The sequence below is a fragment of the Ranitomeya variabilis genome, chromosome 1, assembly GCF_051348905.1.
Source record: "Ranitomeya variabilis isolate aRanVar5 chromosome 1, aRanVar5.hap1, whole genome shotgun sequence".
In the NCBI taxonomy this organism is placed as follows: Eukaryota; Metazoa; Chordata; class Amphibia; order Anura; family Dendrobatidae; genus Ranitomeya; species Ranitomeya variabilis.
Genome location: NC_135232.1, coordinates 447,276,061 through 447,289,266, shown reverse-complemented (window position 1 = coordinate 447,289,266; position 13,206 = coordinate 447,276,061). Strand labels below are relative to the sequence as shown.

General features: G+C 48.2%; 1 protein-coding gene across 2 annotated transcripts in view; it reads right to left on the bottom strand.

Moving 5' to 3' along the window:
• HAUS6 (HAUS augmin like complex subunit 6) overlaps nucleotides 1-4,959 on the bottom strand; it is an 89,669-nt gene extending 84,710 nt beyond the window's left edge. The window contains exons 1-2 of one of the 2 annotated variants that reach the window (XM_077249815.1): nucleotides 4,626-4,959; nucleotides 4,445-4,540 (exon numbers count right to left, since the gene is read on the bottom strand). In XM_077249815.1, coding sequence (XP_077105930.1) covers nucleotides 4,445-4,540; nucleotides 4,626-4,759 — 230 coding nt within the window. In that variant the 5' untranslated portion in view covers nucleotides 4,760-4,959. The remainder of the gene's footprint in view (nucleotides 1-4,444; nucleotides 4,541-4,625) is intronic. The other variant, XM_077249813.1, reaches the window with a different exon arrangement.
• Nucleotides 4,960-13,206: the final 8,247 nt, after the last annotated feature.

The following is a 13,206-nucleotide window of genomic DNA, read 5'->3' as shown; positions in this document are numbered from 1 at the left end:
CCGCACCATGGGCACAGCGGATTTGGTTTTCCATAGGTTTACATAGTACTGTAAACCTGATGGAACACTGCTACGAATCTGCAGCGGCCAATCCGCTGCGGATCCGCAGCCAAATCCGCACCGTGTGCACATAGCCTAATCCTAACGCTAACCCTAGTTCTAACCCTACCCCTAGTTCTAACCCTAGTGGAAAAAATATATATTTTCTTTATTTTATTATTGTCCCTACCTATGGGGGTGATAAAGGGGGGGTTCATTTACTATTTTTTTTGTTTTGATCACTGTGATAAGTTTTATCACAGTGATCAAAATGTACATGGAACGAATCTGCCGACAGATTCGGCGGGCGCACTGCGCATGCGCCCGCCATTTTGGAAGATGGCGGCGCCCAGGGAGAAGACGGACGGACTCCAGGAGGATCGGTAAGTATGAGGGGGTGGATCGGAGCACAGGGGGGAGCGGACAGAAGGACGGGGGAGCAGACAGAAGGACGGGGGAGCGGACAGAAGGACGGGGGAGCGGACAGAAGGACGGGGGAGCGGACAGAAGGACGGGGGAGCGGACAGAAGGACGGGGGAGCGGACAGAAGGACGGGGGAGCGGACAGAAGGACGGGGGAGCGGACAGAAGGACGGGGGAGCGGACAGAAGGACGGGGGAGCGGACAGAAGGACGGGGGAGCGGACAGGCGGGCGGAGGGGAGTACGGGACAGAACGGAGGACTGGGGAAAAGATTGGTGGCGGTGGGGGGGGGGGGCAGATCTGGATTTCCAACCATGGCCGATGATATTGCAGCATCGGCAATGGCTGGATTGCAATATTTCACCATTTTCATAGGTGAAATATTGCAAATTGCTCTGATTGGCTGTTGAAAGTGCAACAGCCAATCAGAGCTATCGTAGCCCCCCCCCCCCCTGGGCTAAAGAACAACTCTCCCTGTCCCTGCAGATCGGGTGAAATTGGAGTTAACCCTTTCACCCGATCTGAAGGGACGCGATCCCTCCATGACGCATACGCTGCGTCACAGGTCAGATTGGCACCGACTTTCATGACGCAGCGTATGCGTCATAGGTCGGGAAGGGGATAATAGCGGTGGGTCGCGATTCCACTCGCCGTTATTGCACGCACATGTCAGCTGTACAAAACAGCTGACATGTCGTGGCTTTGATGTGGGCTCAGCGTCAGAGCCCACATCAAAGGGGGAGACACGACATGCGCCGTACTAGAACGGCGCATGTCGTGAAGGGGTTACACAGCTATAATTATTTCATATTTCGGCCAAGTCACATGAGGGCTTGTGTTTTGCAGGACGAGTTGACCTTTTTATGCGTACCATTTTCAGGCACATGTTTTGATCGCTTTCTATTACGATTTTAGGGAGACAGAATGAACAAAAGCCAGCAAATCAGGAATTGCTTTTTGTTTGTTGTTTTTGTTGATACTGTTCCACGTGTGGTAAAACTGGTAAGGCAGCTTTATTCTTCAGGTCAGTATGATTACAGCGATAGCCAATTTTTATAATTTTTTTTTTTTATGTTGTGGCACTTTTACACAATTAATATTTTATAGAAAAAATAATTTTTACATCACTTTATTCTGAAAGCTATAACTATTTTTCTGCTGATAAGCCGCCATACAGCGCTCTTTTGCGGAACAAGATGTTTTCAGGAGTACTAATTTACATTTATCTTTTTGATTGCGTTTTATGGCACTTTTTGTTCGGCGGTATGAAAGTATTGTTTTTTGCCTACTTTTTAACGGTGTTCACTGAAGAGGTTAACTAGTGGGACAGTTTTATAGAGCATGTCGTTACAGACATGGCGATACCAAATGTATATTTTTTTGTTTTTTATTTACATAAGTTTATTGGAAAAAAAAAAATTGTTTTTTATTTGGAGATTTTAATATATTTTTTTACTTTCTTACATTGTCCTAGGATGTGACATTACTGAATAGCATCAGATCGATGATCTGATGTGATGCTCTGAAGAGCAGGCAGGGAAGGAGGTGTCTCAGGTCCTGCTCTCTGCATCTAGTGGCCAGGGGTCTCCATGGAGACTATCGGGACAATGTGATTGCGTGCTCCACTGTTTAGGTCTCTTAGGGGCCCTGGAAATGCAACATGGTCACACAATATTTCAGCCAAATTTGGGTTCCAAAATTCAAAGGTTGCTCCTTCAGGGTCCTGCAGTTTGTCCAAATACAGTTACCGTATTTTTCGGACCATAAGACGCACCACAAATTTTGGGTGAAAATTGCAGAAAAAAAAAGATTTTTTATAAGATGGGAGTCAGTCTTATTGTCCGAATTTACAGTATTTTACCTGAGGGCTGGCGGTGGCAGAGCAGGGTCACAGGAGGCATGGTGTCGGCAGAGGTGCAGTGATGCGGTGGGCGATATGGCGTGCACCTGAGCAGGGTCCTCACCTGTTTAGGTGGGCGACGTCACGGCCTGGTGTCCATTGGGGGGGTTGCAGCAGTGATCGCGGCGGCCATTTTCCTGAAGCCGAGTTCGCAGATTTAGATCTCGGCTTCAGGAAAATGGCCGCCGCCATCTTCATCTGCGCAAGGGCGGCCTCCCGCAGCCATTTTCCTGAAGCCCCGGGAAGCAGAGCACTTCATCTGCGCACGTACGGTCTCAGGAAGATGGCCTCCGGCACCGATAAAGCCATGATTCACCCGGCTCTGCTGCTTACCTTTGATACCTGGCCGCTGCGTCACCTCACCTGTGGAAGGGACCCTGCTTACGCCATACCGCTCACTGCACCTCATCATCCCCGCACCTCTGTGGCCGCCACACCACTGACGGTAAGCCTGCATTTTAACTATAAGACGCACCCCCCATTTTCCTCACATTTTTGGGGGGGAAAAAGTGCGTTTTATAGTGCAAAAAATACGATATATGTGCTAATATACAGTGGGAGAAATAAGTATTTGATCCCTTGCCGATTTTGTAAAATTTATCCACTGACAAAAGACATGAGCAGTCTACAGTTTTAAGGGTAGATTAATTTTAACATTGAGATAGAATATCAAAAATATACAGAAAATCACACACACACACACACACACACTTCCTCTATGCCACTTATATATTAATGCTCTCACTGTGAAAAACAAGATACCAAACTCCTTTTTTTCTTTTTCTTACACGTCATGTAATGTATATTATATAACGACAGCTCTTGCAAACTATGTTATAACGCCCACAGGGGTGTGAGACCATGGAAAGAGGACTGACTTGTCTGGGTCAACTAACACCCCATCCACTAGTCAAAGCTCTCATTAGCAGTGATGAGCGAATATACTCGTTGCTCGGGTTCTCCTTAGCACGCTCGGGTGACCTCCGAGTATTTGTTACTGCTCGGAGATTTAGTTTTCATCTCCGCAGCTGAATGATTTACAGCTGCTACACAGTTTGATTACATGTGAGGATTACCTAGCAACCAGGCAACCCCCACATGTACTCAGGCTGGCTAGTAGATGAATCATTCAGCTGCAGAGATGAAAACTAGTTCTCCGAACACTAACAAATACTCGGAGGACACCAAAGCGTGCCCGGGAAAACCCGAGCAACGAGTATACTCGCTCATCACTACTCATTACCATAGAAAACAGACATTATAAATGCTTTTTTTTTTTTTTAAACCTAATTTGTACAGAAACACATTATACGGTGAATTTACTTATAAATAAATTGTTAGGTTTGAGGGCATGGGGGGCCTGACAGGTTCCCTTCAGTCATGGGAAAATTCCCTTCCATTCACTGTCTGCAATTTACAGTTCGGTCTATATTACACACTTCCCATAACAATTTGAGAATACCCCGTGCATGATGGGATACTCAAACGAATCGTCATCTGATAGCTGAAACTGCTGTCACTCCCTTTCCGCCCTGAAAAGAAGAAGAATCGGGAGGGTGGGTGGCACCAGAACAAAACAAAACAAAAAAATAAAAATGTTAAAATGTATTAATTGAAATTTGCTTTTGGGGGTTCGGATTAACCCTTTAATGCAATGATTTTACAAATAAAGCTTTACCTTTCTCCTACATGTCGGTTCTCCATGTACCATTAAGGGTTCTATGTAAATATTTCGGTGGAGATTACACTTTAGAGAGTGAATGCCCAAGCCGCCTGTACACTGCATGTGCCGTGCCTGGTCACCCACCCTCTTTGCTCACATACTTCTGTAACTGCTCCATCAAACCATGACCAATGGGTGAGGGCAATATGGAGTTTATATGGGGCTCTACATCTCCTACGTACGCCCCTGCGCGTACCCATGGAAGAGCAACAAGGACTATGCCACAGCAACTTGCACCCGCAGGGACCGTGCTCAGTCGCCAGGTGCCGGGGGCACCCACGCACGCACGCCAGGTGCCGGGGGCACCCACGCACGCACGCCAGGTACCAGGGACACCCACGCACGCCAGGTGCCCACTTACCTAAAGGCCTCCTTGCAGCGCGCACTGTCCAGACTGGCAAACAGGAAGTGGAAGACCACATAGAAGGCGTCCTTGTTCGGCTTATCAAACATGTTCCTAGAGAGAGAAAGGCAACATTACAGCAAACGCCACCATTCCCCACATGACCCTTCCCAGACACTGCGAGCACTAGGGAACTCACACTCCAAACGTAACATGGGCGAGGGACCGGCCAGCAGCGGCGGCCTCTGCTCCGGCCTCAAAGCCCAGAGCCTGCAGAGACAGCCAAACGTGCTCCTTGTGCCAGGACGGCTGGGAGCGGGGGGCGCTCTGCATGACGGCTTCCGTGGGCGCAAGTGTAGGTAGAACAGGGACAAAAGACTCGGCTCCACAAGCACTCGCCTTCCGCCGACCACCCACACGGGTTTACTCCGCAGCCACCAGGTTAGGCCCGGTGCGCTCACTGAACTCCATTCGGGAAAGAAAAAAGGCCGCCATTTTGGCGCCAAAACCACCTATTCATTTAGTCCAGTCACAACACTCTAAATGGCGTGACGATAGTTAGGGCAGTCGGGGCGGGCGTGGTCTTCAGAATCAACCAATGGTGAAGCTGAACAGCGCAGGTAGGCGGAGACTGGAACCACGTGTTTTTCCTATTAGGCGCTAGAGGCAAAACTGTGTGTACGCCGCCATAGTCCCGTAGTCGTGTATAGTACTGAGTGAGCTGCAGCCTGTTACCACAAGCAGGGGACAATGAGCCGTTTTCCTTCATCTAGACCTGGACGTGGTTCCTAAACAGAAGAAATCAGTTGTCTACTTTTTGCATACAGTACTAAGTTCGAGTGAAAAAATTATTATGGTAGGGTACAGCAACACGTTCAGTTAGCTGGTCAGTGTTATTTTTACCTCAGTTTCTGTAGGCCAAAACCAGGAGTGTGTGATAAATACAGAAGTGGTGACGGGTTTCTATTATACATTTTCTCTGCCTGTCCCACTCCTGGTTTTGGCTTAGAAATGCTGAGGTAAAATACTGACCAAATACTGAACGTGGCCTAAAGCCGGCATCACACTAGCCAGGGGCAGACAGACAGCTTAGGGCCCCCCCTCCATCGCGACCAAGCTACAGATATACATATTTTTTTTACAGTCTCCTCTCATATATATTGCCGCCCCTTATTACACAGTGCTCTCTCTTTATGTATAGCACCGTCCCTTATCATATAGTTCCCTCTTATTATGTACAGCACCGCCCCTTACATTATCAGATTCTCATTATTTTTGTTATTTATACCTCCCTGTACCTTATTACATATCATCCACTCCTGTTAGATATAAACTGAAATGATGGCTGATGGAGCATGGGAATGATGGGAAAGCTTCTTTTGTGATGGATGCGGCTGATGGACTCGTCTTCTGGTCAGATGCTGCTCCCTCAGCAGTCATTTTACAGGAGAGGACACTATGCAATAAAGAGAAGACGCTGTGAATAACAAAAATACTCAATGTAAGGGACGGTGCTGTAGATGACAAGAGATGATACTGTGTAATAATGAACGGCGCTCCACATAACAGGACACTATTAGTGATGAGCGAATATACTCGTTACTCGAGATTTCCCTAGCACGCTCTCTATTTATGTATGGTGCCGTCCTTTACTATATAGCGTCTAGTGATGAGCGAATATACTCGTTACTCGAGATTTCTCAAGCATGCTCGGGTGTCCTCCGAGTATTTTTTAGTGCTCGGAGATTTACTTTTTCTTGCCGCAGCTGAATGATTTACATCTGTTAGCCAGCATAAGTACATGTGGGGATTCCCTAGCAACCAGGCAACCCCCACATGTACTTATGCTGGCTAACAGATGTAAAACATTCAGCTGCGGTGAAGAAAACTAAATCTCTGAGCACGAAAAAATACTTGGAGGACCCCCGAGCATGCTCGAGAAATCTCGAGTAACGAGTATATTCGCTCATCACTAGACGCTATATAGTAAAGGACGGCACCATACATAAATAGAGAGGATGTTACGTAATAAGGGACGGGAGGGTACCGGTACCGCAGATGTGATTTCAGGATACGGACACCGCTGAAGCAGTCACAGGAAGCGAGCACTAATAACAGTACACAGGGTATGGGATATGGGATACTATATCAGACTAGGGATGGGGGACCTGGCAACATACAGTTTCATACACACCAACCACCTAACATGCTGTAACTATAGGGATTGCTCAGGCACCTCCCTACTGGGGAGGGTGCTTTTTATACAAGATGTCTCCACGCTTTTGGCTGGGAGACACGCTGCAAGTGAACACACATTTAACTAAATGCCTCCCAGCTGAGCATTTACCATGTGCACGTGCTGCCCCTTTTAGAACAGGGGAGTGCGCACACATGCACGCCATCGGGACACAGTGCAGCGTGCATAGTGGAGGAGCATGCTGGAGACAGTGCCATGGGCCTGTGAGTAAGCTGGCGTCCCTGCATGGAGGGAGGAGAGGACACCATGTCAGGCAGAGTGCTACATGCCCCTTTCTCTGATAATTTGTCTTGTTCTTCTGCACCACATGAAAAAAAACTCGATTCTACTCACCTTTCTCCGCTCCCACGCCACACGGCGTCCTCTTCTGCAACCGGCGCAAGAGCCGCCAGCTGACTTGTCGTCACTGCCATATGCCCCCCAGTCATGGACACACTGAGGTCAGATGCTGGATGCAAATTGGTCAGCGGCGTGTACTGCAGCGGAACTGACGGATCACCGGAGCTGCAATATATTTCAGCTGAATGTGTGTCCAAGGATGCAGATTGAGCTGAAATATTCGCTGGTGTCAGTGGCCGCACTCCACTTCTGGGCCCGATGCAGCTGCATTGGTGATTTGTCTGGCCCTGGGAATGCCCCGTTAAAGGGAACCTGTCACCAGGTTTGGCAGATATAAGATACAGCCAGCACCTTTCAGGGCTCATCTACAGCATTCTATAATGCTGTATATAAGCCTCCGATCTGACCTGCAAGAGAAGAAAAATAAGTTTTATTATACTCACTCGGGGGCGGTCCAGTCCGATGAGTGTCACAGCTCCGGGTCCGGTGCCTCCCATCTTCTTATGATCGCCGCCGTCCTGCTTGCATCATGGCTCCCCGGCATTGCGCTCCTGCGCAGTCGTACTTATCCGCGCATAGTACTGCAGTGCACAGGCGCCAGGAAAGGTCAGAGAGGCCCAGCGCCTGCGCACTGCAGGACTTTGCTCTGCCCTCAACAGGGCAGATAAGTATGCCTGCGCAGGAGCGTGATGGTGGGGAACCATGAAGCAACAGGAGGACGGCATCGCAAGAAGATGGGAGGCGCCAGACCCTGACCTGCGACACCCATCGGACCGGACCGTCCCCCCAGGTGAGTATAATAAAACTTATTTTTCTTATCTTTCAGGTCAGATCGGGGGCTTATCTACAGCATTACAGAATTCTGTAGATAAGCCCTGAAAGGTGGTGGCCGTATCTTATAGCGGCCAAAACTGCTGACATGATCCCTTTAAGTGATATTTACCCTTACACTTACTACCTACTGTGTCTCAGGTACTAATATATATATATTGTACATACATGCATAGATAACCAAAGTACACATCGATACATGAAAACACTTTTGGCCATGACTGTGTGTATGTGTGTGCATTATATGTAGCATATACAGTATACTGTATATATATATAATTATACACACACAGATAACTACTGTGCACTCAGGTTCTAATACACACACATACATCTATAATATAACGCTGGGAGCGTCACTCTGTCCGAAGCCTTTATAGACTGCACAAGCGCAAGCGCCGGCGCAGTCTGGACCCCACAGAGTGACGCAGCCCAGGAGATCGCGGTATGCGTAAGCACTGAACGCACACCGCGATCTCCAACGGAGAAGCAGGGACGTGCCAGGAGGGTGAGTATGCTATATTCACCTGTCCCGTTCCAGTGATGCGCGCTGCTCCGTCTTCCACATCCTCTGCCTGTGATGTTCAGTTCAGAGGGCGCGATGACGCGCTTAATGCACGCCGCCCTCTGACTGAACAGTCACAGCCAGAGGACCCAGGAGACGGAGCGGCACGCAGCACTGGATCAGGGCCAGGTGACTATAGCAAGTGTCGGGGGCCTGAGCTAGCGGCGACTCCGGCACCTGACCCTCACAGCGCGCCGGTGTCCCCGCCTGCTCAGGCCCCCCAGCACTCGGCGCCCAGCGACGATAGGTGAGTATGTTATTTTTTTTTTATTATTGCAGCAGCATACAGGGCATATAATACTATGGAGCATCTTATGGGGGCCATCAACCTTTATGGATCAGCATACATGGCATATAATACTATGGAGCATCTTATGGGGGCCATCAACCTTTATGGATCAGCATACAGGGCATTTACTATGGAGCATCTTATGGGGGCCATCAACCATAAATGGAGCAGCATATGAGGCATATACTATGGAGCATCTTATGGGGGCCATCAACCATAATGGAGCAGCATATGAGGCATATACTATGGAGCATCTTATGGGGGCCATCAACCTTTATGGAGCAGCGTATGGGGCATATGGATGGGAGCAGCAAATTACAGAACGGTGGCGCAGGATGGAAGCAGCACATTACAGAACTGTGGCGCAGGATGGGAGCAGCACATGACAGAATAGAGCAGCACATGACAGAATAGGGCAGCACATGACAGAACGGGGGTGCAGGATGGCAGCAGCACATGACAGAACGGGGGTGCAGGATGGAAGCAGCACATGACAGAACGGGGGTGCAGGATGGCAGCAGCACATGACAGAACGGGGGTGCAGGATGGCAGCAGCACATGACAGAACGGGGGTGCAGGATGGAAGCAGCACATGACAGAATGGGGCGTAGGATGGGAGCAGCACATGACAGAATGGGGCCGCAGGATGGTAGCAGCACATGACAGAACTGGGGCGTAGGATGGGAGCAGTACATGACAGAATGGGGGCTCAAGATGGGAGCAGCGCATGACAGCATGGGGGCACAGGATGGGAGCAGCACATGACAGAACGGGGGGTAGGATGGGAGCAGCACATGACAGAATGGGGGTGCAGGATGGCAGCAGCACATGACAGAATCGGGGCTCAGGATGGGAGCAGCACATGACAGAACGGGGGCGCAGGATGGGAGCAGCACATGACAGAACGGGGGCGCAGGATGGGAGCAGCACATGACAGAACGGGGGAGCAGGATGGCAGCAGCACATGACAGGATGGGGGCACAAGATAGGAACAGCACATGGCAGGATAAGGGCGCAGGATGGGAGCAGCACGTGACAGGATGGGGGCGCAGGATGAGAGCAGCACATAACCAAAATGGATGCGCAGGATGGGAGCAGCACATGACAGCATGTGGGTGCAGGATGCAAGCACTACATGACAGGATGAGGGCGCAAGATGGGAGCAGCACATGACAGCATGGGGGTGCAGGATGGGAGCACCACATGACAGCATGGGGGCGCAGGATGGGAGCACATGACAGGATGAGGGCTCAGGAAGAGAGTAGCACATGACAGGTGTCACGATATTGTATGAAATATCATATAAGTTTAGATTCTCTTGCTAGCCTGCTGTGGGCTAAGCCCCCCTTCTTGGAGTGATTCTGCAACTACCTTGCTATTAGCACATTCAAATTGATTGGTGGTATTATATTAGTGGTTTTGTTAATCAAGAGTGGCATGGCTGGTTTCCTGACAAAGGGGATTAATACTGACACTGGGTGGCGGAAGTAAAGGAGGTGTTTTCAGAGAAAACTTTTGTGCAACCAAAATATACCCCCTCCTATAGTAATGCGTTTAAGGAACTAACTAAAATTTATAAAAATAAAATTTCCAGCTGGTGGGAGGTGCAGAGCTCGGAAAACTACATTAGAGCGGGCATAGTCCCAAGACATCTAAGGATAACATTACAGCCAGGCTTTAGATATAGGGGATGTCCTCTGAGTGAACGGTGGGAGAAAGAGGCGACATCGAGCTCCCTGAGATTTATGAACATTCTTTTGGAGGAGGAGAAAAAGACCCTCTCAATTGCTAGTGATCTCCTGAAAGAACAAATTGAGATCACTAAGAAATTCTCAGCGGAGCCCGATTTCTCCTCAAAAGAAACACTTCTCCAGAATGTAATTGAGAGGTATCAGTACAATCTTAAAGAACGCAAGCACCGTAATTTTGTTCGAGATCTACAGGAATTTAAAGAAAATAAGGCTTATAATCTCCCAACTAATAGGAATTTTCCAGGTAACGGGAGCAGGAATTTTGAAACAGGCATATCGTCCACAGATACGGACGTATCAGACTCTGAAACACGAGTTAGGACCTCTAGAGGGAGACAGAGGGGCAGGGGAAACCAGAGAGGCAGACCAGGGGACAGGACAGCCAATACCCGTTTTTTAGACCAGGGGTACTACCTGAGGAACAGACCAGGACCGAACAATTAACAACAGTTGAGCCCAATCAGGTCATTAACCTATCAGGGAGAACACTGAACAACATAGAACTCCAAGTACTGAATAGGGGTCTAAATTTTGTGCCTACGTCCGACTTCCAATTGTTCGAAAGTGTAAAAGATCTCCACCTCTTTATAAGAAAACTAAAGTGGAGAAAACATTTTATTAGGGAAGACAAACGTACATGTTTGGAGATGAATGTCCCTGATACACTATTACCAGACATTAGGTTGCTTTATGGCTTGTCGGACGATATACCGGAACATACTGGCGAGGGTCCGTTCACTGATTGTAAATTAAAGAGTTCTAAGATGCCCCCTAATTCAGGCAACCAGTCTACACTGGACGTCTTTTTGGAAGTAGTAAGTAAAGATCTGGAGAAACTGGCCACTAAAAGGAAAGGGGGTACTAACTTTAACTTTTCGAGACAGGAGATGGAGGCACTGTTGAGTCTGGAGCAGGACCATAGCATTGTGTTTAAGCCCTCGGACAAGGGTGGGAACACGGTAGTGATGGACTATACAAAGTACCAACTTATGTGTGAGGATGTCTTAAACAACCGTGAATCCTATGAACAACTACCAAGTAATCCGACTCCCACTTTTGTCAGAACCTTGAAGGAGATTCTGGACAGAGGTCTTGCTAAATCACTCATTGATAAGAATGAATATCAGTTTCTATACCCGAAACATCCAACAATGCCAACTTTCTACTGTCTCCCCAAGGTGCATAAAGGTCTCTCACCTTTAAAGGGGAGACCAATAGTGTCTGGGGTTGAGAGCATTAGTCATCATGTTGGGGTATATCTAGATAAGGTATTGAAACCGTTTGTCCTAGCCCTTAACTCCTATACGAGGGACTCAACAGATCTCCTGCGTAAATTGGAGGACCTGACCCTTGACCCCCAATCCATACTATGTAGTATAGATGTGGAGGCCCTATATTCGTCCATCAATCATGTGGACGGAATAAGAGCGGTGAAATACTATCTAAAAGGCAGGGGCCAACAATGCCAAGGCCACAACCTGTTTGTTCTGGAACTACTTGAGTTTTGCTTGACAAAAAATATCTTTACTTTCAATGGCAAAACCTTCCACCAGCTCAGGGGCACTGCGATGGGCAATTCTTGTGCCCCGTCGTACGCAAATTTGCTCCTGGGCTGGTGGGAGGAGACAATTGTCTTTGGAGATCTGTATGACGTGGAATGCTCAAAGATAATGTTTTGGGCACGTTATATAGACGATGTCCTGCTAGTCTGGAATGGTGAAGTTTCGGAACTGAGAGATTTTGTAGCCAAACTAAACATAAATCCTCTGGGCCTAAAATTCACTTACGACCATCACAGGGAGAAACTCCCCTTTTTGGATATTTGTATCCAAAAGACCTCTGATGGACATGTGGATACAAAGACATACCGGAAACCCACTTCTACAAATGCCCTTTTAAGGTGGGAGAGTCACCATCCCCACCCTTTGAAAAAAGGTATCCCTAAAGGGCAGTACATGAGGATCCGTCGCAACTGCTCCTCAGAAGCTGACTATCAGGAACAGGCAACTGACCTTCGTCAGCGTTTTCAAAATAGAGGTTATCCTGACGGGATCCTCCGGAAAGCCTATAGGGAAACGAGAGGCATGAGTAGAACGGTCTTGTTGAATTCATCCCGCCAGAAAGAGGAGTCCATGAGGAGTCGATTTATTACTACTTTCAATTCAGGAGCAGACCAAGTGAGATCAATCCTTGATAAGCATTGGTCGATTTTAAGGATGGATGATGATATTGGAGACCTGGTGGGACCTCATCCCCTGATCACCTTTCAAAAAGGTAGATCAATAGGAGACAGAATTGTACACAGTCATTTCTCCCCCCCGAAAAGTGAAGTTTGGCTTACCAACAAGCTAAAAGGTTGCTACCGTTGTAGTGGATGTGTCGGTTGCCCTGTAATGGAGACGGGTCAGACTTTTAAAAGTAATGTCACCAAACAAGAATACAAAATTCGCCACTTCATTAATTTTCGGTCTAGAGGAATAGTGTATAAGGCAACATGCTCGTGTGGTATGGAGTATGTTGGAAAAACCATACGGGAGTTCAGGAGACGAGTGGGTGAGCATTTGAGAGACATTGCCCTCAAGAGAGATACACCATTGGCTAGACACATCACGATTGTACACAACGGGGATGCATCAGGCTTGAGGTTCATGGGGATTGACAGGGTAGTGACACCAGTAAGGGGTGGTAATTGGGACAGGAGGATACTGCAATGCGAGACAAAGTGGATATTTCGCCTTAAAACGCAAC